The 27,062-nt window shown below is 40.0% G+C and overlaps 1 protein-coding gene across 1 annotated transcript in view; it reads right to left on the reverse strand.

Annotated features, from left to right (window-relative positions):
* PLB1 (phospholipase B1) overlaps positions 1-27,062 on the reverse strand; it is a 119,137-nt gene that overhangs the window by 6,056 nt on the left and 86,019 nt on the right. The window contains exons 38-48 of the mRNA XM_063304585.1: positions 24,924-24,984; positions 24,166-24,224; positions 23,673-23,740; positions 19,109-19,152; positions 16,124-16,223; positions 10,737-10,788; positions 7,209-7,289; positions 5,865-5,930; positions 4,843-4,937; positions 3,810-3,891; positions 2,453-2,557 (exon numbers count right to left, since the gene is read on the reverse strand). Of these exons, the coding sequence (XP_063160655.1) occupies positions 2,453-2,557; positions 3,810-3,891; positions 4,843-4,937; positions 5,865-5,930; positions 7,209-7,289; positions 10,737-10,788; positions 16,124-16,223; positions 19,109-19,152; positions 23,673-23,740; positions 24,166-24,224; positions 24,924-24,984 (813 nt within the window). The remainder of the gene's footprint in view (positions 1-2,452; positions 2,558-3,809; positions 3,892-4,842; positions 4,938-5,864; positions 5,931-7,208; positions 7,290-10,736; positions 10,789-16,123; positions 16,224-19,108; positions 19,153-23,672; positions 23,741-24,165; positions 24,225-24,923; positions 24,985-27,062) is intronic.

Here is a 27,062-nt window from a genome sequence, read left to right on the forward strand (position 1 = left end):
CTCCTGTTTCTGAGCCAATTGCTAGTCAAACCTTACCTACCAAGAGAAGTTACAGGATTATTCTGCATAAATATAGCTCTTCCAGCAGCCACCAGTTATGAATTAGCTTTTTCTCATAATGTGTAAACCTCACCGTCTGAAATGTGTAGGGCTAGAATGCTGCAAGAACCAAGGGGACAGTCTTTTCCAATTGGTAATTTTGATAAATATTTACCTTTAATAGATGGGATGCAGCTACCACTGTGCTTTTTCTTACTTTGAATAAAAGAGCAGGGGGGGGGGTGTCTATATTAAAGGCCTCCCCTCCTAACACAGGGTTAAAATCCATATCCAGTCCCCTGCATTTATCTTTCTTCTGAGTGAAAATTTAGCCCTGACATTTGATTATGTTCCACCAAGTCAGCATTGATTCTTATCAATTACATAAACAGACCTTCACAGATAGGATGAAGCACTGACATAGTCATCTTTAAAGCCCTGTATGATTTATTTGTAGGCTATTTTAAAGAATGCCTCATTTTGTATGATCCCCACCTCCAGCACACACAGACACATACTGTACAGTATACATTCATTGGACATGTGTTGAAGAATTATGCCTCCTGTTAATGGCAGGCTTTTCTGATGAAGGGGGTCAAGCTCTTTGGAACATACTCCTTGCTGAATAGATAGGTCTAACTTCTTTGTTTGCTTCTAAAACAAACCGCAGCATGGGCAGTTATGGGGGCCTCTAGGGCTGTGCATGCAACACCTCTGCTGTGCAAGCTGCTTGGGTACCAGTGAGCTTCCAGGTCCAATTCAAGGTGTTGGTTATCACCTTTAAAGCCCTTCATGGCATGGGCCCAGGTTACCTGAGGAACCATCTCATCCCAATTACATTGACACATCCCACCCGGTCCGGCAGTAAGGACATGTTACGGATCCTGTTGGCTAAAGAATTTCGACGGGTGGGGTCAAGGAGGAGAGCCTTTTCTGCCATTGCCCCTGCCCTGTGGAACATTGTGCCCAGTGAGGTGAGGTTGGCCCCCACTCTTCTGGCTTTCCGGAAGAGCATCAAGACCTGGCTCTGCCAACTAGCTTGGGGATCCGAGAGTGATAGGCAGCCCTGGGGGTGGCTGGTGGTTTGAAGATGCTCTCTCCACCTTTTAGTTTTTCTCCCTTACCTTCTTGAATGTCTTGTATTTTTATAATGGTTTTTATGATTCTCTATTTGTAAGCCACCCAGAGTTGCTTTTACAATGAGATGGGTGGTATATAAATTTAATAAATAAATAAATAAATAATGTTATATGTTGTTTTTAATTGTTTTCAATATTTTTGGTTTGTATTGAGAATTTTTGTCCTCTTGTAATCTCCTGGGACACTTTAGTAATCAGAGGTATAAGTTTACTGAAGACGAAGTATATTTTGGCTCTCTGTGGCTAAGGAAGGAAAGCAAATAAGGTACCTGTTCAAAAATGAAAAGATGAGAAAAAATTTAAAAGTGCATGAAATCAATTTAGTAGGAATGAATATTTTTGAAGGCAATAAACTTTGCCTTAAATCTGGTGGACTTAAGTCCACATAAGGTTATGCTGTAATGAATGTGTTAAATATATAAGATGATACAAGGCTCTATTGTTTTATTGGATAATTTTTGAGTTCTAATAAGTTGATAAGTTTGAGCACGCTTTTCAGTTACAGCAACATGAAGTGGATACTAGTATGGAAGTCTGTTATTACAGGTTAATCACCAACACCAAGCTTTCTTGTCACCTGACATCTTCTCAAAACCTATTTCAGCAGTTCAGCTTTTCAGTTCCAATTCACCAACTGAGAAATGATGGAATGGTAGTGAGATATGCAGAGCAAGCCTAAAATGATGTGATGCTAGAATTGGAAAGAGTTATTTTAGATATTTAATTGTATACACTTGGATTAAAAAAAAAAGTATGTCTTAAACCCAGGTATCATTTTGGTAGGCCTGTTAAAAATATTGTAACATGGGTTGCCCTAACTTCACATAGAAATCCTTGCCTGTTAGGTCAGTATTCTTTATTTTTTTTAACACTGCTTACATTTCTGACTGCCTAGTCAACACTTCTAATTAGACATGGTAATTTGGGTGTGTGTGTGTGTGTGTGTAGTGTAGTGTAACATATTAGTTTTAGACATTGTTCCTTGTCTCTGAGATCCAGAATCAGTTAATCCCTGCCTTCTAGAAACTATAAACTCAGTTCATACGGATTCTCTAGGGCCTCAAATCTGATCAACGGAATTAAATTACATTGTTTCTGGGACAATGGTGGGAATTGATGGTTCTGCTTACTTGCTTCTCTGTTTTGCAGTTCCCCTTGCAGTGCAGGCAGAGAACATGGTTATAAGGAAGATGTAATCCTCACCCTGTGTATCTTATGAAGTAAAACAGATTAGAGGGTAATGATGAATGCTTCAACAACAAACAGCAACTTACACTGTCTAGCGGTAGGAAGGTGTTTCGGAAAAATGGTTGCACAACAATGGCAAAATCCTCCCGCTGATCATAACGGCCGCTGTTGATCAACATTGTAGTTTTATCCTGTTTGGGAATAAGTAGTAGTAAATTTCAAGGTCATTTTTTTCCTCCAGTTTACAAACGCTAACTCAGACAGAAAGATGGTGGTGCAAGCTGGGTAGTACCATAGGAAACTACCCAACTTGTTTCCTGAAATAAGTTTTTTTTTTTAAAAAAAACCTGCTCTGTTCAGTTGCTGTATTTTCAGCTCTGTTCAATTGCTGTATTTTCAGCTCTACAGTAATCCAGAATGTCAAGGGCCTTCTGCAAAAGAGTTTTCCTTATAATTCTCTGACAAATGGAAAGACACTGCTTTTGAGGTTCTCAGTGCAGGAGTTTCCATAATTGTGTCACTAGACCCAAAGACTCAAGATTCTGCCATGTCTCATTAAATTTCTGGCACAAATCATATTGCAAGTAAGTGTTTAGAAAAATATAAAATAAAAATTGGTACACAATGATGGAGAAAAGATAATGGGAAAGAGTTTGGGGTCTGATGTGAGTCACAAGTGAATTTATGTGGGAGAAGAATGGATAGGCAACTGCTGAAACAAGAAATCTTGGGTGATCATCATTCTGAGGATTGCCAACTTCAAGCTACAAATGGAACCTGAAACAATACATGTAGCGCACAGTGCTTCTATTGCAACCAATCCTTGTCTTTTCCCAGGATATTCTGTTTTGTCTTCCCCCTTTCCTGGTTGATTTTCCCATCTTTTAAAGCAGTTGATCAGTGTTCTATGGCTACTGAGCATGTTCAGTGGTAGACTATTTACTGTAAGTTTCTTCCTAAACTGAGTGTGTTTGTTTTGGTGGACTTAAGGTTTTCCAGAGCCATTCATATATGGATGGTGCTCTTTTGCCTTCTAGTATCCACACCTAGAAAATAAACAAACCATTCATGTATCTAGTATTAGGGAGATGCAGATCAATCGAAACCCATTCCACCTGAGTACCACTTTCAAGTACAACTTTGTTCTGTCAAATTTTCTACATTTTTTTAAATTGAAAAAAAAAGCCAAACTACACACAGTTGTCCTTAAAGTCAACATCCCCAAATTCACTTTTCTCCCATGCAATATTTCCAAATATGCACTTTTTGCAAAGAATTTTTTGATCTGAGAAATGGCTTAATAAACTCATTCTCTGTGAATTTTATTTACATCCATCTATGACAAGTTCTATTTTGGTAGATCACACTATCACTTTAAAAGAAGTTCATGACAGATTTGTTTTCCATCCCTATAATGTTTATTTAAAAGGATGCCTTTTTTACCTGAAAATTTCTGTTAATTATCTCCATTTCTTGCAGATCAGGAGAGTTTTCCTGAGAATTTAGAAAACATCGACAAAGGCTCCTAAAAGTGAGAAACATTGAAAGTGAAGACCAGTCCAAAACAATTTAAAGAGCTTAGGAAAAAAAATACTAATATATGCTGATCCATGTCAGTCTCAATATCATTTTCTGCATTTAGGTGACAATGGTGAAAATGTGAGTTCTTTTTACCAGATCGTTGTTGGCTTAATAACAGACTGACCAGAACAATATGCTTCAATTCTAGGCTGAAGATATGCATTGTTACTATAACGGAGGATGCCAGTTTGCATGCAGCAAATTTGGCACATAAGTCTACTGTTGCCTGATGGGAATTTAGTGTGGCTTGTTGAATTGGAGGTTGAGGCTTAGGAGCATATGGCCCTTTAGCTGTTGCTGGACTACAATTTCCAGAATTCTACATTATTAGCTAGGCAGTTAATGCTACTTAGAGCTGTTCATCAGCATGTGGAGAACCATTGTTCAAATCCCAGGCAAGCCTCCAAGAAGAATATTGAAGTCATATTTCTGGATCTGGAAGTTCCACACTGTTTTTACCTTGGAGAATGAAACAAGCAACATGAACACTTCACTCCCCCCAGCAGAAAGTAATGAGTTTGTTGTGACATGATTACTCAGATAAGAAATAGAAAATATTTTAATCAAGATACTTTTAAATTCTGAGTTCCAACACTGTTTTGATTTCAGTTCTGTTATTATCTGAACAAAAAAAAAAAGGAACTCAAAGTTATCTCTCTTAAGTAGCTGCATCTCCAATGGAAATCAATGAAAGCTGCTCCCATGTGAGTTACAGAAAAACTGCACCCAATGTTATATTTAGAGCATCTGCTGCCTCACAGTTCCCAGATCGAATAGTATCTGACAGAGCACAGATTTTAACGTTCTTTGTGGCTGATTTATGAATGAAGAAGATACAGATTAGTCCTAAAAATAGAATTCAGTACAGACGGCTATGCATGATCTGCTTACGTACACCCCTGAAAGGATGCATCCGGATTCCTCCCTTTCTATCTGACGCAGTCCAGTGAGTTCCATTATCTCCACCATGTTGACAAAGGCCCGAGGGAGCTGCAGGAATTACAATAACCAGCTTTATTGATCCCCAAAGCACAAGCTAGTCAGCAAACAACAGAGAGAGGATATATACACAGATTGGTTCTGAAAGCACCTGGCCTTTGTGTAACCCACAGACAGGGACGTAGAGAAAGATGAGCAGCAATAAGCTATTGCGCTTCACTAATATGTTATGCATAATATTTACATTATAGCTAAAACTGAGTCAACCAGAAGGTGTGTCTGCTAAAGCACATTGCTCTTTCTGCAGGTACTAATGTTGACTGCATAATTTTGGCAGCTCAGAGCTTTTTTTATCAGCATGACAGACCACACATTCATACCACCTACTTTGACTAAGGGAAGGAAAGGGGAAAACAGAGCAACTGGGAAGGAAGCTACATGGTACCTCCTCCCAGGCTGAAACTGGACCTGTAAGCTTTGGGGTTCTTTTTTGCTCAGGATTTTAAGTAGAATTGAAAGGTGGTGATAGAAGAAGGGAAACTGCAGATTGGCCATGACCTCAGGATAACTGAACAAACTCTACTCCATCCTTTCCTGAACTATTTCACAAATATCCATAAACCGGCACCTATAAAGAACCTGGGAAATCCACAGAACCAGCAAAAAAACTTGCCATCTGCTGTCTCAAGCAGAAGGTCTTCATTTTTACAGTACACTTTAGGGAACCAGTTCCATGTTATCTGAGGTGAAGAAAATATAGTAACGTGGTGTCACTTTCCTCATATTACAATCCCACCCATGTTCCTGGCCACTGGTTTTCAAAGTCACTGGATTACCCTTCAGTGATGTTTGTACCAGTGCCAGCTGGTTGGACAGAATGGTGGGAATGAAACCTAATCATGGAAATGCCAGAAGTAGTGAGCAATGTTTAATAGAGCTGCCAAGAATTCAGCCTTCTAGAGTGTCTCAAACTCTTACCTCCTTGTAAAGGATATCAAGAGCATCCTGGAGGTGTTTTATATATTTTTCCACTGAATACGCCTCCTGCAGAAGATAGAATACCAGATTATTCAACTATCTCTGACAACCCTTAATGCTCACCCATATGGAAGGACCATGAAACAGCTTGATTTCCCTAAGTTTTATATATATAAATAGGATACATTTTATATTCACAAAAGTTCCATGTATTTAGAAAACATTAGAATTATCATAGATTATAATTATCTTCTGAGATTCTGGTTTTTATCTAACTCCTTAAAAATGTTAAGGTACTATGAAGTCAAGACAGGGCATCCCTTTCACAGTACCCCAGCTGTAAAACCCCTTCCTACAGGAACGTACGCTAATACAGAGTGCTCTGTTTTATAGTCCTATCCTTTCTAGACAGACAATGAAAAATATTATTTAATCTGAATTTCAGTAGTGCTCAATTAGAATATTGAAATTTTAATATTGCTGCTCCGTTCACTTTTAATTTTTGCTATTAATCTTTCCTTCAATATTGGTTATACAGTTCGTTTAATGGTTTTATTGGTTTAGTGCAGCCTTAGCTAACCAGTTCAACACATCTGGAGGGCACAGAAACGGGAAGACTATTTTAATGCTTTATAAAACTGCCAGAAAGCAGTTTAGTTGCCCCAACCAATTAAAACACTTGAATTTAAGTCAATTTGGAGTCCTTATATTAAAAAACATCAGATATATTTAAATCAGGGAAGAAAATATCATAATTTGCAATAATATTCAAAATCTGAAATGTAGTGTTCCAAGTGTTTATTCAGAAATCTATAAAAATATAGTTTATGATTTTGAAATTAAATTCACAAACAGCAAATTTAAATATTTTCATCTGAATCTCTGTTGGGCTCTTCTGATACGATCTTTGTTAAAATAAATCTGTAGATTTGTACTTTTGTTCTACAGAAACTCTATATACCATGGTACAGACACAAAAATGAAGAACCCAAATTGGTTTTCAAATGTAGAAGATTCTTCTGTTTTGCAGCAGAACAGCTACTCCTCTGTAAATTTCTTTACAGAATTCTCAAAAAAAAAAAATCCCTGATATGTTTTGATTTCTCAATTCTTTCTTTTTCCAAATTTTACTTTGCAAATAAACAGGGGATTGTTGTGAATGGCTGAAAACAGGTGGATCCCATCTTTAAAATTCTCACTATATCCCAACACAAAAGTGAATTATAATCCTCATTTTATCACATAGCTAGAATTTGAAGAATGATGCCATTGTAGGATCAAGAACGCTCAGTTTAAATATATTTACCTGTAAAATGGGAGAAGTAATACTTTCTGCTTGCATACCTTATCTAAACAATATTGACACAGGTCATTGAGTCCGATGAAGATGGTGACTAACTTCCAGTCCTCCTTATAGTTGAGGTTCTAGTGAAGAATAAAAGAAATGGGATTCAATATTATAGATGTTAGAGATGCTTTGGGAATAATAAGAGATGTCCTCAAGTACTTTTGCCATGGTCCCCTCAAATCTGTTCCCTGGAACTACAGAGGCTGTTGATGGTAACACTTAGACTTGTAGACCTCAAGTCTGTTCCATGGAAGAAGGACATATTTCAAGTGGATTCTAAAGCTCATCTTTTTTCAAATTAATAATGACAATTACTAAATGCTAGTTTTCTTTCTTGAAATGAACAACAGACTGGAGTAGCTGCAGGCACTGAGAATCCTTGCCTTGGAATGGTGGAAAGAAAGAAGGTGAATGCCTTGTGGTGGAGGGACATTTGTATTCCTGAGATTGGGGGCTTAGTGGTACTTAGCTAAGTCTGGCAACTGCTAAACCTACATCATGGATCAGCCAACTATAGGAAACACGGAGAGCTGTAATTCTGTGGAAAACATTCTGTTACATGCAAGACAGGAAGGAATAGATGGAGCTATTTTTAGAGCAACAAGTTCACATGACAAGCAGTGCTGGTGAATCTATCCTGGCCTGGGAATCACTGATTTCTTGTCTCATTAATCGAATTTCTTTCCTTGGCCTATTACTTCAGCTCACATTTACTTCAAAGGATGCCTGCAGTGTTTGACATCACTTCTTTCTGTTTTGTAATCAGGGATCATGATCTCTGGAACCCAGCAGTTATTCTGACCTTTGTTTAAATGTCAATGTTTCCACTGGGCTGCTCCCAGGAATAGTCAGAGACAGAGGCAAAGAAAGGGAGGGAGAAAGGGGGAGAAAGAGGGAAATGAGAGGAAACATGAAAATGCAGAAAGGAAAATTAATTCTCTTTTTCTACATATCTTCGCTATGTCAAAAATAATGGTAAAGCCTCCTTTGAACCAGCTCAACTCCTTATGACAACACCGACACTTGCATGTACTTTTTTTCTGGGGGAGGGAGAGAACAATATGAAGTGATTTGCCATTGGCTTCCTCTGAGATTTTTTTTTCAATCTCCCAGTCTTGCCTAGTATTTTCCATCTGGGTACTATCCCAATCTGACCCTGTTTAGCTTTTTGAGATCAGCCCAGGTAAGAAAGATGCTGCCATAGATAACCAAATGTACAACTATGTAGAAAGCTCTCAACACCTGTTAACCCAGTCCTGTGTTTTGGAAGGCTCTGCCTTTTGTTTCAGAGCTGCACAAAATGAGATATCAATAGAGTGATGGCACTCAGCCCTAAGCCCAGGCTCCTTTCTCAAAAGTGGAGTTTGGATGGACCCAGCATCCTTTACAGGCTCCGCTTGAGGCTGTGAGCTTAATCTTTCTTCTTTGGCTCCTGGCACTCTACTCATGAGGTGCCTGGAGGTTTCAGAGCACAGGTGGGCAATTTCTTCAGCTTCTCCTTGTCTTGAGAAGCTCTGTGTTGTCCCCATTCTTCAGAGATGCATCAGTCTGCCATTTTCCCCACCCAGAAGCCTCCCCAGGCTCCTTTCTTAAACTAAAAGGATTAGGGTGGGATGTTTTCATCTCTTCCTCTTTCTCTAATCAGCCCTAAAAAGCTTGCATTAAAAAAAAAGTCTGGCAATGTGTCTGAAAGACATTCAAACAGAAATCCAGGGAAAACAAGTTGTATGAATGTTGGGCAACTGCTAAGAACATGTTTCTTTATCTGTGCTTCATGTTCTCAATTAATGCATAGATTATGGAATTAAGAAGTTTCTCTCTGAATGTGAGAAATCAAGGCAGAGTAATTCCTTGCTCAAGGTGACTTACTGTATATGTTTTTCTTGCTTTGCACCCACATGATAAGGAACGTTTTGGAGCTAAAACACTGTTCTACCATGTTCTTGATGTCCTATGTCCCTGCTACCTGAGCTATCTCACTGTTAAGTACTGAAACTGCTTATCTAGGACCCAAGTCTTGAAGGAGCAAACCTTACAAAGCAGGCTTCCTCATAGGTTCCAGTACCATGTTAGGCATCTTAAAGATGTCTTTTGCTTCTTATTTTCTATTTAGTAAGAACAGTTTTGTAGCATCTGTCATCTGCAGATACTATTTAGCATACGTTTGTTCAGATAGGATTAATCTTCATAAGGACAAACCAAGATGGAATTCAAATTATATGCAGAAAACAAAGATCAATCAACCTATCAGAATTCCAGCAAAGTTTCCTACAGCCCTGTAGCCTGCTTTCTTTCTCTTCTGCAACATCTCCTAAGTGGCTGATATTAGGAAAGGTAGAGGAAGCCAGGCCTAATCAATATTTAAAGAATCATACAGTTGCTAGGGAGCTTTGATCAGATTCTAGGGCCTCTGAATGAGATGGATACTTCTGGAATTTAGCATGTGCACAGCTTAAAAGATTGGTATGTGGATAGCAATAGAGCTATTGAAGAAAGTAAGATCTCAAAAAAGTACAGACAATAAGCAACAAGACATGAAAAGCAAGGTAAACCATTGTCGTCTCCTGCTGAATACTATATGGTGGGGGCTTCTTTCTACTCACAGAGCTAACTCACAGAGTCCACTTTGTTTACATAAAGCAATATTACTTCAGTTTCTGACATGACTGTAGCTGGATTGTTATTTTGCATAATATAAACCTGCAGTTAGTTGAAGGTAGGCAGGTAGTGCTTATAATGATTGGTAAGTATCCTGACATGTCATGTAGAAAGGATTGAAAGCTAGAAGGATGGGCCAGAATTCTCCCTCTTCTTCCCCCACCCTTTCTATCTATCTATCTATCTATCTATCTATCTATCTATCTATCTATCCATCCATCCATCCATCCATCCATCCATCCATCCATCCATCCATCCCTTTTACCTGTTGGCACTAAAAACTGTCACAATTAGAGATATAGGTTTGGATCCAAGGAGCAAATGGAAGTTCTTGGTACTCACTGGTTTCATTGACCCACTGGCATCCCCACTGCTTTTCAAAGCTAAAAGCACATCTGGAGATCTCACCACACCACTCTTGGGAGTGCAAGAGGAATAAATAACTTCCACTCTTTGCAATGTGTTAAATTGACATGCATGATATGTTTTATTTTAATTCAGAAACTGATTCTGATAACTGGGTTCAACAAGGCATTCTTCCTTGTGTCTCTCCATCCCACATTAGGAGACAGGATTCTTCCCATAAATCATATAAGTTGCCCATTTGTTTCCATCTTCTAGGGCTATTTGCTCTGTGGACATTTTCAGCAGCAATCTTAATATCATTGTAACATAGAATAATCTGCTGTAGATATGCATCATGCAGTGATTAATTTATATTACACTAAAAGGGTATTAGAACCTTTTTATAATGATTCCAAGATCTTGACCACAGCTATTACCTTGAACTGTGCAATGTTATGGAAGACTACTTCACACAGAAGAGTCTAGATTTTTCTTTAGGCTTCTGAAATGCATAGACTTACCGGGCTACTTTTCATGAGTTCTACCAATTCATGCGCTTGGGCTGAGATATTCCTAAGAGACAAAGAAGAAAAAATGTCTAACACGTATCTTGAACTTGCAAGCTCAATGAAGCCAATAAACTGCGAGTGAGCTATATCATGAGGGAAGAACTGGGATTTGAGAACTCCCAGCTGATTTTCATTCTGTGACCTGAAGAGTTACTTCTAATAATTCTCTAGCTGTCAAAAGTCATTACAAAAAAAAGAGATGAAAATAAACCACCTTCTTGTGCAACCAATGTACTGAAATAAGCAATATATCCAGGGAACCTGTAATTCATGAAAATGGTGAGTCCTCTTGCATGAAATGAAAAAATAGCAGGAAGCTATTTTTCTGTTAACAAAATATGAGCTTTACTTTTGCATGACTTCTCAGTTTTAACATACTCTTCTCATGCACCTGAATGATCAGATTTATGAATTTTTTTGCCATTAAAAAGTCATTACAACTGACCCTGAGGTCTACTGCAGCCCTCGTTGAAAACTGAATCTAGCTCTGCTTCAGATCCCAAACCCTGAAATATATTTTTAGGAGGCTTCTCTTCCCCAACATTTATACTTATAATAATTCCATGAAGTACAAAGCAAGGGTTTTTAAGCTATTGTTAGTTGAACCAGCTATTTCAATTGGGTTTTTATATACAGCAATGCCAGAACAGATGCATCACCATTATGCTAAAGTAGAAGCAAATAAAGCACATTTGTTTGTTTGTTTGTTTATTTATTTGTCATATTTCTTTATGGCCCATCTCATATTATAACAACACTGGGCGATTTACAAACAATTAAAAATAGAAGAATAAAATGTCATTAAAACAATACAGTATCAATATAAATATATATAAATATAAAAGTGTAAAATATATATTTTTTATATTTTATATAAATATAAATTTATACACATTTTATATTTATAAATTTTTAGCATTATCCCTGAACCAGGCCAATGATCCAGGCATGGCTGAGTGGGACTACAATGGATGTATTCTGTTGCACAGGTCTAACTGATTGTGTGAAAACCATCACTAGTAACTGATAATAGAAAAAGTAACAAGTGCCCCCATTCCTTTAAGTAATGATATTATTTCAGTGTAAAGCTTCTGAAAAGATTCAAAAGACATATTTGTATCACTTTTATATACTGCAGTTAAAAACAAGCCTTTCAAACCACATTTTGTTACACATCTGAAAGCTCATTTTAAATGTATATTTTCTTTAAAAGAACTTATTTAAAACATGATGTTGATATGCTTAAACTGTGAAGAAGAGCACTGCACCATCAAGAGAGGTTGAAAGCTAATTCCTGTCATGTTCACCGTTCTGGTGTTTCTCCACATCGTAACGGTTCGCTTGCCAAGGTGCTGATACGTGTCCGAGCTGGGAGGGTGCTGCTGAGAACCTTGTACAGGAGACGTGCTGATCAGTGCCGGGTGGAATGTGTTTAGGCTATCTCTGAAATGTCAAGGTCTTTTTGCCCGTTGAGCAGCAGAGCTCGTTAGGAGCACCTGGGAATGTGGGGAGAACTGTATGTGAGGGAGGGGGTGGGGTGTTGTTTGCAAAGATGCTATTTAGTTTGAGTTTAGGCGCGCTTTTCTCATTCTCAGCTTTTTACCTGTTTGCACTCTTTCCTAAATAAATCCAGAACCTGAATTGACATTTTGAGTCTGAGCGTTTTATTTAGGATAAGGCAACCATCACAATTCCATTCTGAATGCCCCAGAATATCCTGGGTAACTTTGGACTGGACACTCTCTCGCAGCCCAACCAGACTCACAGGACCATCGTTGGGAGGGAAAGAGCAGGAGGATACACCACCTGGAACTCCTGAAGTAAAGTCAGGGTATAGATAGAATGAGTTAATTAACTGATGAGATCAGATGGTTTTGTATACTAGGAATCTGCCAAAATCAAGTTCCTCAGGCATCATTCACTTTGGGTGGTTTCACTTCTTTTCTCTGATTTATGAACTGTCACCCCAAGAGCAATGTGTGTGTGTGCAGGTGAACAGTCATATTGGAAGACAGCACCCACTTGCCATCCTGCCTGCCTTCTTGTCAAAGAGCAGAGAAGCTTTGATCAACAATTGTGTGGAAGGATTGGCTCTGACAGTCTGCACTGAAATTTAAAGCTTTACATTCTCAAGGCTGTACTTGAAAGCAATGACTATTTCACAGTCATGCTACTAACCTCTAACTCCCTCTGCAGTTAATTTAGTGCTTGGCAAAAAGCTATCAAATGGGGACTTCAATGTCTAGGGTTATCAAATGCATTTAGACAGGTATAATACTGTAAAAGTTTGAATAGTAAGAGATTATGGTTAGATCTTAATTCAGACTTATACCCTAAGAGGGTTGAGATGAAATGAGAAAGAATATGGTGGACTAATTTACTGTAGTTAAATTGTCTATGACAAACACATGCAATTATGGATTTAATGAGGTAAGAGTCATATCTTAAAACTGTGGTGCTATACGAACAGAATATGGGTTCATGAGTTTGCCAAGAATTAATCCCACTTTGTTGGCTGTCAGCCCAGCAGTGGATGGCCACTCAGAAGACCTGAACTGGCATCTACTAGCTCAAATGTTTCCAAGGAAGACAGAATTATAGAAATCAGTTGGGTTTGGCCAGGATTCAGCTTTTACCAAGTGAAATGGAAGTAGTTAAGAAATCAACAGGGAGAACAGAAATACGTTTGGGACAACAGAGAGCTGCTATTAAGGATAGCCTCAAGGATGGGAATCACAAGACTGGAAAAATCCATGGAATTGTTGGCATGAGATCATGGGCATTGGCAGTAGGGAAGACAGGAAAGCAAATGATGAAACACGTGTGACAATGTCATCACACAGATGCCACAACTTATGTATTTGTTTTAGACATCAGGACAACAACATATAACTGTGACATTTCTATTATGGCCTTGCACATTGTCATTTTGGCATCATCACAACTTCTTGTGGACTTGTGGCACAGATGCACCTTGCTAAACAAATAGAGCTTAGTCATTTATTCATTTCAAAACAATTTAAATTTAAACAATTTAATAGCAGAGATAAATTCTGAAAGCTCTGCTTCTGCATAACACATGATTAAAGATCAGACCTCTTAAAAATATAGAATCAAGCAGACACCAACTTCTGTTGTGTTCCTTATGGCCAGACTTTCAAAAGAACTGGGTTAATGGAAGCTCAGTTTGTTGCACAATCTGGTAACATACAGTATCTTCCAAGTATGCTATATAAGAGTTCTAAAATGTATTTAGATTTTTATTCTCTGTTCTTCATCAAAGTTGAAGACTTTGGATGACCATCCCATACTCTTGGATGACCTCTGGCAGGAGCAGGATGGGGGCAGTGCATCCATCTTTGCTCTTCTTGACCTCTCAATGGCTTTCGATACCATCAATTATAGTATCCCCCTGGACTGGCTTCGGGAGTTGGGGGTGGGTGGCACTGTGTTGTGCTGGTTCTCCTCCTTCCTCCAGGGTCGGTTCCATGGTGTTGATGGGGGGGAGTGGTTCAGCCTATGGCCCCCACTTTGTGAGGTGCCACAGGGCTTGGTCCTCTCTCCCCTCTTATTTAAAATCTACATTAGGCCGCTGGGTGAGGTGATTCAACAGTTTGGGGTGAGGTATCGTCAGCATGCTGATGATACCCAGCTTTATGTCTCCAGCCCAGGCTGCCTGAGTGATGCTGTGGAGATCCAGTCCCAATGCCTGGAGGCTGTAGGGGCCTGGATGGGGCTCAATGGGCTTTGGCTCAACCCAAGCAAGACTGAGTAGCTTTGGGTGCTTGGGCCTTCCAGTGTCAAGGTTTTTCCACCTTTGGTCCTGGATGGAGTGGCACTGCCCAGACAGATCCGGTGCACAATCTGGGGGTCCTCTTGGACTCATGGCTCCTGCTGGAAGAGCAGGTGGTAGCCATGGCTAAGAGGGCCTTTGCACACTTTTGAATGGTGCACCAGTTGCACCAATTCCTGGACTGGGGGACTCTGCTCACTGCCACTCATGACCTCATGACCTCCCATATGGATTACTGCAGTGCGCTTTACATGGGGCTGCCCCTGAAGAGCATTTGGAAGCTTCAGCTGGTGCAGAATGCAGCTGCATGGGTAGTAAATGTTGTTGGTTACTTGGCACATGTAACACTGCTTTGTGAGCTGCATCGGTTGCCAATGTGTTTCCAGGTGTGATTCAAGGTGCTGGTTGTCACCTTTAAAGCCTTTCATGTCTTGGGACTGGGTTACTTGAGGGACCATCTTCTCCCAGCTGTTTCTACTCATCCAATCCGGTCTGTCAGGATGGGCATGCTCTGGGTCCCATCAGCCAAGGAATGTTGGCTGGCGGGGACCAGGAGGCATGTCTTTTCTGCTGTAGCTCCTGCCCTCTGGAACATCCTCCCTCCCTCCAGAGATTAGGATGACCCTGACCCTGACCCTGTTGATCTTTTTGTAACATCCTGAAGACCTGGTTGGGGTCCCAAGTGTGTGAAAGGCCCTGTTTTGGGGTGGATTCCAGTAATGCTGCTGGTTCTCAGGAAGGAGGGAGCAAATTCCAAGGAGAAGGGCAAGATAAGAAGGGATGCAGTCCAGAAAGCGAATGTGGGAAAACTAAGAGGTTCAGATAGCCACCTAGAGCATTCCCAAGTTACTTCCCCTTAGGTTAGGTAGAGTAACTTTAGTCTGGCAAGATTCTGTCTATAGGTGTGAGCAAATAAAGAACTGAAGTTGGTTGGCTTGATTCTCTGAAGTACTTGGACTGGGCCTGACATGTTTCCTGGTTATGTTAACATCTATGGATTGTAATATTTTTCTCGGCTGCTGTATGTATTTAATTTTTAGTATTGTGATTGTAATTTGGTTTTTAATTGATTTTATGATCATTCACCACCCAGAGTCACTTGTTTGAGATGGGCAGCCATACAAATTGAATAAATAAAGTTTTCAGAATGGTTTACAAAATAATAGCATCAGTGGTGCATACAGGACTTTGACGAAGAACAGAGAATAGGATTCTAAATGAATTTTAAATCACTTTCTTATATAGCTTACTTGGAAGTTATTTCATCAGTTTGTTCAATGAGTTCATGCTGTGGGTAATTAATTGGCTCTCTGGATTTTTGCAAATCTTCTAATTCCCCAGCAAGTTTATCAAAAGTCTTGTTCAGGTGATACTTTTGCATGCCAAATTCTGGAGAGGTGACTATAACAAACAACTAGTGGGATAATTAATCTTAAGAAAAATCCTCAGATTTCTCTGGAATATACTATGATTTAGTGAGGCTAAACACTTCACTAGTATTTCAGTCATGGACTTCCTTGCTCAAATGTCTCCTAAAGGAACTTACCAGGTTGTGGCTTCCCCCACAGCTACATTGAACCCAGCAGTTTCTTTCTGGGTACCAGTGGAGAAACCAGTGAGGCCTGGATTAAATTTCTTCAAAATATCTGACAGAGAAGGAGAAACTCAAGGTCAATGTTTCTGCAGTAAACAAGAACCAGCATCCCATTCCCACTGGTGGTTTTGCTTTTAAGGGTTCTGAGTCCTTACAAATCACTGAAGGTTACTTTACATTTTATAAAAGTTCTCATAATTATTCTGGATAATTATTAGAAAAAAGACAGCTATGAATGCTCAGTTTGTAAAAGTCTATATTTGGTTCCCTATGTGTTCATCCACCACTGACTACTAAATGAGAAGTGCCATCTCTGTTTTGGATAGGCAATTCACTTGAATGGCTACATAGTAAGTAGGTACAACATGGTCCTCTTCATGTTACAGATAATTTGACTGGTGGAAATAGGTGAGATTTACCAGAATTCATAAACATCTTCACAAATGGGACAAAAAATGAGATTAGAATAATTAGAATGTAGGAGACAGCCACGTACTTCCCACAAAATTCCTTGATTCCATTACTCTTGAAGGTCCAAAACTATCAGTGCTGAAGGGCACTTGTGAGATAGTTTCCTCCAAATTTAACTTGATGGAATCAATTCCTCCATCTCTGCCATGAAAGATTTACAATTCTCAGAATTCCTGCAGTGTGAGACATTTCACTCATTATATGTTTTCACACATTATCTTTTCCTTCCACTTAAAGTATATGGGAACAAAAGTACAATATATGTATAGCATTGAAAATGGATTTTTATCATAGATCAGACAGTCACTAGCCATGTCAGTTGCTAGATTAAAAGAAAAAACATTTCCTACACTGAGGTAGCAGCAGTATAACAAATGATTTAAAAAAATGACCAGGATGCTAATATTTTATTTCACTTTCAGTTACTATCCCATTTGTAATCTTATCTCATCATGGTGGTTCCAGGTTGAAGGTGAAGGCGGTTACTCTCAAGGAACTCAGCTAAAGAATATACCCCTGGAATTTTTAGCATCCTAGATGGCTGCCTGGTTTTCTTCTTTAATTACCTAATACAGCCATGACCCTTTTGACCCTTTTAGTCACATGCCCTGTCAGATGTCCTTACTGGTGGTTCTGCCAAAACACATGGTTACAATAACTGGGCCAAAATTTGGCATTTTATAACACAGTCTCTACTAATTTTCTGCCTGATATCCTATGACCCCTTGCATTTTTAAGTTCAATTAGATCAATTCTCTTTTTCCCACTGGCCAGGTAACTGGCAGTAGGTGGAAGAGGGGAGGAGGGAGAGAAAGGGAAATACCCCCAGCAACAATTCACACAAATGCAATGCCACCAGAGGGAAGTAGATAACCTACCATACCAGTTCCCCAGCTCCCAATCTTTCCATCCCAAATTGCCCATGAGGAGAGAAACACATTTATACTCTGCATGGAAAGCAAAGCCTTCCATGAGAAAGAAAAACAACAGCAAAGGACGCACCCTTAAGGGGCATATGCCAGGCCAAGTAAGGGAGCGTGAAAGAGAAATACAAGTAACAGGCCCAAGGCATGGCATAAGACCACTTGGCAGGCAGAGAATGGGGAAGTGAGGAAACACTAGGAAGTAACTCAGGGCATATTCCTAGAAGCAAGGACACACAACCAGGACCAGCAAGCCTTCAGAAACAGGCCAGCAAATGCCAAACTCCATCTTAAGTACCTGCCACACAAGCTGGGCTACCAAATAGCATTGCATGGAGTACTGCCATTTATTTACATTTGGAAGTGTAGGAGGAGGTTTTGGCACAACAGTGTCTATTGAGTGGGTCGCCCCCTGCCCTGCTCATTTGGACTCACTGTTGGTGCTTGCAAAAAGAATCTCTTTGATCAGACTAACCTAATTTGGGGGGGCGGGGGGGGGGGTTGGCCTTTGTACTCAAGGAAGCATGTGACTGCAATAAGTCCTACCATGGAGACACCTTATCTGTTCTACCCACATAATACCTCCAGCTCTTTATGTTGGAATATTGAGTGGCCAGGCCTGGGCAACTGCTCTACTTTTGACTGGATTATGGTGTTCCCCTGATGGCTGACCAGAGAAGGTACTTTAATTCCAAACAAACCCTGGTCTGCTTTGGGTTAAACCTGTTCCTCCCTAACCCTACAACTGATTCGTTCCACTCATGATCCAGTTCAGTGTGCCATGGGAACACAGCTGACACACCTCTTCATATGATGGAATTAAGTCTTCCCTACTTTTGGAATTAAATCACAACTGGTGGCCAACTGTAAAGGGAAGGAATATAAAGTTGGTTTAATTGATCAAGGTTAAAATAGATATGTTGCTATCTCTGGTAACACTTAATGAACTTTTGCTGACCAGGACTGAGTGATGATGAGGCTTTAAAGTTTTCTTATAGATAAGAGATGAGATATGGGAAGAAGATATCATTTGTTGTATTTTAAGAGAAGGTGATAAGTTTCTAAAATTATTTATACTTGTTGTGACAAAGGGGGAAGTTACTTCTTTATCAATCTCTTTTATTTTTCTTTACAATAATTTTCCTTTCTTTTCTATTTTTCTTTCTATTCTTTTTTCTTTTCTGCACTCCATCTTTCCTTTTTGCTCTGTTATTTTTTTTTAGTTGGCATTAGCTTTTATCTTTTTCTTTGTAATATTTAATAAAAATTATTATTAAAAAAACTGATGGCCAATTATACTGTAAGTCATGCTTTACAAACCACTATCAAATCATGCATGGAGAGGTCACTCTAATAATAATGTATGACTTTGAATGTCATGGCAAACAGTGGTTTGACTCAAGCAGAAAATAAAGGAGTAGGATGCATGACTAAAAAAAGGAAAGAAAATGTAGACAGCAATAGTTCATAATTTTTAAAATGTATTTTAGGTATAGTTATGAGTATTCCTGTCTTGCACTTTGGTGTGTTTCTGGCTACTCACTAGATAAAGTTGTGTGAGTCTCTAAGCTTCCATCACTTCCAGTGCTAGAAAAAGGATAATACACAGAATTAGTCAGTAGTGTTAATACCATACCCAGCACATACCATCTGTCAGAGAGAACAACTGCAGAAAGGGGACAATAGATTTGGAAAAAAAAATCTCTTACAAGATAAACTATTCAGCATGTATGAATTCAGAGAAAGTTTTCAAATCAGCTTAAGTAACATATGTTTGCCATAATTTCTAAAGCAGCAAAGTAATTTGAGACAGAAACTAGCAACTAGCCTAACTGAATGCACAAAAATAAGCAAGGCTGGATTTTGCTGTTAGGCAAAGAACTAAGTATGGGACGCGGTGGCGCTGCGGGTTAAACCGCTGAGCTGCCGATCGGAAGGTCGGCGGTTCGAAACCGCGCGGCAGGGTGAGCTCCCGTTGTTAATCCCAGCTCCTGCTCACCTAGCAGTTCGAAAACATGCAAATGTGAGTAGATCAATAGGTACCGCTTCGGCGGGAAGGTAACGGCGTTCCGAGTCGTCATGCTGGCCACATGACCCGGAAGTGTCTATGACAACGCCGGCTCCAAGGCTTAGAAACGGAGATGAGCACCGCCCCCTAGAGTCGGACACGACTGGACTTTACGTCGAGGGAAACCTTTACCTTTACCTAAAGAACTAAGTAATTTAATAACAGGCATTATCTCATTGTATTTTTACTCCAAATGTCAGTGTAATAACAATCACTCTCTTAATAATAGTTTTTTTTATATATAAAATGATCAGTATTCCACAAAGTATTCCTTCAGCAAAGGATTGTCACCTTGTCATGGTGCTGGAGCTTGAGCACCTCAGTGATGCCATGAGCTAAACCGTGAAGGGCCACCCAAGACGGGAAGGTCATGACAGAGAGGTCAGACTAAATGAGATCCCTGGGGAAGGTAATGGCAACCCACCCCAGTATTCTCGCCATGAAAACTAAATGGATCAGTACAACCAGAGATATGTTGGTATACCATCGGAAGATGAGACCCCCAGGTCGGAAGATGGTCAAAATGCTACTGGGGAGGAACAGAGGATGAGTTCAACTAGCCCCTGATGTGATGACGCAGCAAGCTCAAAGCCGAAAGGACGGCTAGCGGCCGACGGTGCTGGTGGTGAATGGCGAATCCGATGTTCTAAGGATCAACACAACATTGGAACCTGGAATGTAAGATCTATGAGCCAGGGCAAATTGGATGTGGTTATTGGTGAGATGTCAAGATTAAAGATAGACATTTTGGGCGTCAGTGAACTGAAATGGACTGGAATGGGCCACTTCACATCAGATGACCACCAGATCTACTACTGTGGACAAGAGGACCACAGAAGAAATGGAGTAGCCTTCATAATTAATAGTAAAGTGGCTGAAGCAGTGCTTGGATACAATCCAAGAAATGACAGAATGATCTCAATTCGAATTCAGGGCAAGCCATCTAACACCACAGTGATCCAAATATACGCCCCAACCACAGATGCTGAAGAAGCTGAAGTAGAGCAGTTCTATGAGGATTTGCAGCACCTACTGGACAACATGCCTAAAAGAGATGTTATTTTCATCACGGGAGACTGGAATGCTAAGGTGGGCAGTCAAATGACACCTGGAATTACAGGTGAGCATGGCCTGGGAGAACAAAACAAAGCAGGACATAGGCTGATAGAATTTTGCCAAGACAACTCACTCTGCATAGCAAACACTCTCTTCCAACAACCTAAGAGATGGCTTTATGCATGGACTTCTCCAGATGGACAACACCGAAATCAGATTGAGTACATCCTTTGCAGCTGAAGGTGGCGGACATCTATACAGTCGGTAAAAACAAGACCTGGAACTGACTGTAGTTCAGATCACAAACTTCTTATTGGACAATTTGGGATCAGACTAAAGAGATTAGGGAAGACCCACAGATCAGCTAGATATGAGCTCACTAATATTCCTAAGGAATATGCAGTGGAGGTGAAGAATCGATTTAAGGGACTGGACTTAGTAGATAGGGTCCCGGAAGAACTATGGACAGAAGTTCGCAACATTGTTCAGGAGGCGGCAACAAAATACATCCCAAAGAAAGAGAAAACCAAGAAGGCAAAATGGCTGTCTGCTGAGACACTGGAAGTAGCCCAAGAAAGAAGGAAAGCAAAAGGCAACAGTGATAGGGGGAGATATGCCCAATTGAATGCAAAATTCCAGAGGTTAGCCAGAAGAGATAAGGAATTATTTTTAAACAAGCAATGCACAGAAGTGGAAGAAGACAATAGAATAGGAAGGACAAGAGACCTCTTCCAGAAAATTAGAAACATCAGAGGAAAATTCCAGGCCAAAATAGGTATGATCAAAAACAAAGACGGCAAGGACCTAGCAGTAGAAGAAGAGATCAAGAAAAAGTGGCAAGAATATACAGAAGGCCTGTATAGGAAGGATAACAATATCGGGGATAGCTTTGACGGTGTGGTCAGTCAGCTAGAGCCAGACATCCTGAAGAGTGAGGATGAATGGGCCTTAAGAAGCATTGCTAATAACAAGGCAGCAGGAGACGACGGCATCCCAGCTAAACTGTTCAAAATCTTGCAAGATGATGCTGTCAAGGTAATGCATGCTATATGCCAGCAAATTTGGAAAACACAAGAATGGCCATCAGACTGGAAAAAATCAACTTATATCCCCATATCAAAAAAGGGAAACACTAAAGAATGTTCAAACTATCAAACAGTGGCACTCATTTCACATGCCAGTAAGGTAAAGCTCAAGATCCTGGAAGGTAGACTTCAGCAATTCATGGAGCGAGAATTGCCAGATGTACCAGCTGGGTTTAGAAAAGGCAGAGGAACTAGGGACCAAATTGCCAATATCTGCTGGATAATGGAAAAAGCCAGGGAGTTTCAGAAAAACATCTATTTCTGTTTTATTGACTATTCTAAAGCCTTTGACTGTGTGGACCATAACAAATTGTGGCAAGTTCTTAGTGGTATGGGGATACCAAGTCATCTTGTCTGCCTCCTGAAGAATCTGTTTAACCACCAAGTAGCAACAGTAAGAACAGACCACGGAACAACAGACTGGTTTAAGGTTGGGAAAGGAGTACGGCAGGGCTGTGTACTCTCACCCTACCTATTCAACTTGTATGCAGAAACATCATGCGACGTGCTGGGCTTGAGGAATCCAAGGCTGGAGCTAAAATCGCTGGAAGAAACATTAACAATCTCAGATATGCAGATGATACCACTTTGATGGCTGAAAGCGAAGAGGAACTGAGGAGCCTTATGATGAAGGTGAAAGAAGAAAGTGCAAAAGCTGGCTTGCAGCTAAACTTCAAAAAAACCAAGATTATGGCAACCAGCTTGATTGATAACTGGCAAATGGAGGGAGAAAATGTAGAAGCAGTTAAAGACTTTGTATTCCTAGGTGCAAAGATTACTGCAGATGCTGACTGCAGTCAGGAAATCAGAAGACGCTTAATCCTTGGGAGAAGAGCAATGACAAATATCGATAAAATAGTTAAGAGCAGAGACATCACACTGACAACAAAGGTCCGCATAGTTACAGCAATGGTGTTCTCCGTAGTAACATATGGCTGCGAGAGCTGGACCATAAGGAAGGCTGAGAGAAGGAAGATCGATGCTTTTGAACTGTGGTGTTGGAGGAAAATTCTGAGAGTGCCTTGGACTGCAAGAAGATCAAGCCAGTCCATCCTCCAGGAAATAAAGCCAGACTGCTCCCTTGAGGGAATGATATTAAAGGCAAAACTGAAATACTTTGGCCACATAATGAGAAGACAGGACATCCTGGAGAAGATGCCGATGCTAGGGAGAGTGGAGGGCAAAAGGAAGAGGGGCTGACCAAGGGCAAGGTGGATGGATGATATTCTAGAGGTGACGGACTCGTCCCTGGGGGAGCTGGGGGTGTTGACGACCAACAGGAAGCTCTGGCATGGACTGGTCCATGAAGTCACGAAGAGTCGGAAGCGACTAAACCAATAAACAATTCCACAAAGATTCAAGGAAGAAATCTGTAGAGGAGAACTGGTGATATTGTTTCTAATGTAAGCATGTTACATGAATACATATCAGCATTAGGCAAGCTTCCTATTATTGCTTTGTGCCACTCCTAGTGAAGGCTTAATGATTTAGGAATTATCTCAAATCTTGATCAGATCAGGAGTTATTTACTCAGCTTGTGATAGAAATGTAAGCCATACTAAAGATGGCCAGATGGCAATACATTGTTAAAAGATTCCTAATAAGTTGTTGTGAAAGACCAAACTGCAAGTTTGGGGATGAAAATATGACATAAGATGCAACTTTCCCATAATGCAGCCTGTTTTCATTTCTTTCACCTCTATAATTACCTTAACTTTTCAACCAAGTGCCTTCAGTTCCATATTCTAGTTCTGCTTTACTCAACATGATACTCTCCAGATATAATGGGGCTATCAGCTGGAAATTCTAGGCCTTGCTGTCTTAACATTCCTGAAGAGTGCAGTAATGGAAAAGGTTTTTAGTAGAACTTGGAAGAAATCTGGGGAAAAAACATTTACCTCCAGGAAAGCCCTCTCCAAGCTGTTTTGACATCATTCAAACCAATTGCTTTAGCTCCTTCAGCAATCTATTAAAAATGGGGAAAAAATTAAAATAGCAATGCAACCAATAGAAATTTATTGTTTCTTACAGAATCAGAAAGTTAACATCTGGGTAACAGGTGCAGATGAGGCCACTCTATCAACCTACCAGAAGCAACACAGAAGAATGCTCTAGAAAACCTTCATTTATTAAAGAAAGTAGGCAAGACAAAAAGCGCGTGCTCAATTTATGACTTTAATATTTCCATTCGTGGTGTTCATCATTTGACCTGGCTGACAGAATCTATTTTCTGTTTTTGCCACCACATTTCATACCTCCAGCTACGCTGGCTGGTTGTGAAGTCTCCTTTACTAAACATTCGGATTAACATTCTGCTGGTTGTCAGTTAATAAGTTGAGATGCTCAAGTTCTTAGGAAGAAAAGCATTACTCAAGATGTGGACGTACTTACCATCATTGAATCACCAAGTGCAGCTATCACTTGGATGTCAGCTGGCTGCAGCCTGTGCACTAAAAAATAGAAATGAAATTGAGGAAGAGTATTATACAGTAGCAAGATATCCTAATAGGCTAAACAGGCTGAATGTTGTAGGGATAGGTACAACTTAAAAGGTAAGTTAAACACTTTTAAATCTTAGAAGTTCTGTCCCGTTACGTGGGCATAACTCCTACTAGACACAGTTTGGGCTTACCTCCATTTAATCCAGCACAGGACTGAGTTGTACAAAAAGAGAAGAATATAACAGAAGGATCAACAGTACTCAGAACTGGCCTAGCTTGCCAAACTATAACATAAATATGCCTTATCTTTTCCAGATTCTTCACTACCTTTGTAATCCAATTTGGCAATTAATTTTGTCTTTGGGGACCATCCTGCATATTATTAGGCAGCTGAAATTCCACTGAAGTCAATGGGATTTAAGCAGTCTCACTGTATGCTGTACTTCCACCCATACTAACCCTGAACATATTATAGCTAAGTTAAAATACGTTTTAAACATTCATTGATTGAGAAATATGAGCCGGAAATAGAGTTACTAAAATGCTTAAAAATGTAAAAATAGAAAAGGAAAATAGAAAACTACAGATATTTATGTTGTCACTCTCTCCCCAAGCCCTAACATTTTGCACAAGTCTGCATTGAGTGAGGAGGAAGAGGAGAAAAATATGTTATTTTTTCTTTTTACTGTATGTACAGTTATTTCTCACCTGATGTGGGGACTTCTCTGGATTCATTCTGTACAGAACATGGCAGATTGCTACCCCAGTTCTTAAAAACAAAATGCAGTCAACATATCAATGGAACTTGTTCATATGTGATGTAATGTATTGAGACTACCACAAATCTAGTCGTGAACCTTGTTTCAAAGGAAGCTCTACATCCTATTTCTATGCCTCAAGAAGTTAACTTGAAATTACTGACTTCATCCTTGGGTTCATCCCAGGAGTAGAATTATACCTAGCATTATTCATTAATATTGCCCACAGCTGACATTGAAAACCAGTTTGGTGTAGTGGTTAAAGATGCTGAAATAGGAGCAGGGAAGCCTGAATTCTAGTCCTCTCTTAGGCATGAAGCCAGCAGCTTTGGGGTGATCATACTAACCAAAGATACTGGTCTACTGCTTCCAAAAATGTTGCCAAGAAAACTGCATGGACCTGTCCATGTAGTCACCAGAGATCAAGATTGACTCAAAGGACCATAACAACAACAGCAGTTGACAGTGCCCTTGTAAAAGTTCCACTAAGATTGTTAATCTTCCTTTTGTTTGGGTCTTCAAACAACCTTATCTGAAAACATGCAATTCATAACATTTTACAGATAAGAACTGAGGATAAAAGAGCGATACCAAGCTTCCGTTAGATACAGATACAGCTCTCTGACTCCATGAACAGGTTATTCTGTGCCTGACTCTGTGCCTGAAGTTAATGACATGCCTTATGATTTAATTATTCTTATGTGCTGTATTGGAAAAAAATTAACTGATTGGCATGAATATTCACAGTAAGTTTAGCTATTCAACAGTCATACCCAGCAGTCCCTTCTTCAACCCCACCCCCAAGGTACATCATAATCAAGTCTTTATATTTGAATATACTGTAGAGGAAGGAAAATAATAAAATGTGTTGGAAGTTTTGGCAAATCCAGCATGCCTCATTAACTTGTAAATTTGTTGTTTATTCGTTCAGTCGTTTCGGACTCTTCATGACTTCATGGACCAGCCCACGCCAGAGCTTCCTGTCGGTTGTAAACACCCCCAGCTCCCCCAGGGATGAGTCCGTCACCTCTAGAATATCATCCATCCACCTTGCCCTTGGTCGGCCCCTCTTCCTTTTGCCTCCACTCTCCCTAGCATCAGCATCTTCTCCAGGGTGTCCTGTCTTCTCATTATGTGGCCAAAGTATTTCAGTTTTGCCTTTAATATCATTCCCTCAAGTGAGCAGTCTGGCTTTATTTCCTGGAGGATGGACTGGTTTGATCTTAAGTTGCCCAAAATGAAACTCTGAGGAAGCTGTTTGTTGCCACTCCCACTTCCTCTTTCTCTCTTTCCCCCTTCTCCAACCAGGGAGAGGCAGCATGGATGCTGCTCTCTTCATCAGGGCCATGTGCTTGGGCCTTGATGAGGGATTCTGCCCCTTTTTTCCACACACCTCTTGGCAGCTGTAGGGCTGAGAGTTTAGGGCAAACTATGTAATTAGAAAGAAAAGAAGAACAAAGGAACTTCATCTTTTTCACCAAGATGGATGTAGCAGAAGCAACAAAGAATAAAGTCAGTAAGCTTCTTTTTACTTCTTAACCTAATATGTCTAAGCGTGTGATTCTTTATGCTTGGGGGGACTGAATGTGTAAGAGCAATAACTTGTGTTTCTCTGGCATGCTCATTGAAGCTATCTAAGATACTTTTCTTTTTCTGTGCCAGCTTCTAAGCTGTGTTATAAGCTCTGCTCCATTTCAGTGGTTCTAGCAGGCCACTGAATTGGCTTCAGAAAGGATGATACATGACAAGTTAATGGTCCTCCAATATGCTCAGTGCTCAGATTTCTGCTCAGCAGCTCAACCACAGTGGGCCTCTTGGAAAACTGTTTTTGCCTGAAAGCCCCTAGTAAGTTGACTCTTCCATATGAACTGACTGAACATGTCTCAGAGTTGCACAAGTCATAGATTTATCCCTTGCCTTGTCAAATCAAAGGTCAGAATCATTTGACATAGCTGGGCATATTTCAGACTCACGAATCACATTGTTAGGGTATGAAGACTGGATGTAGGTTATTTCTTAATGAAATAACTGCCTTTCCCACAAGGATTCCTCTACAAAACATAACATTGTCTTGGGGAAAAGTTAAATT

This window comes from Candoia aspera, chromosome 1 (assembly GCF_035149785.1).
Source record: "Candoia aspera isolate rCanAsp1 chromosome 1, rCanAsp1.hap2, whole genome shotgun sequence".
Taxonomy (NCBI): domain Eukaryota; kingdom Metazoa; phylum Chordata; class Lepidosauria; order Squamata; family Boidae; genus Candoia; species Candoia aspera.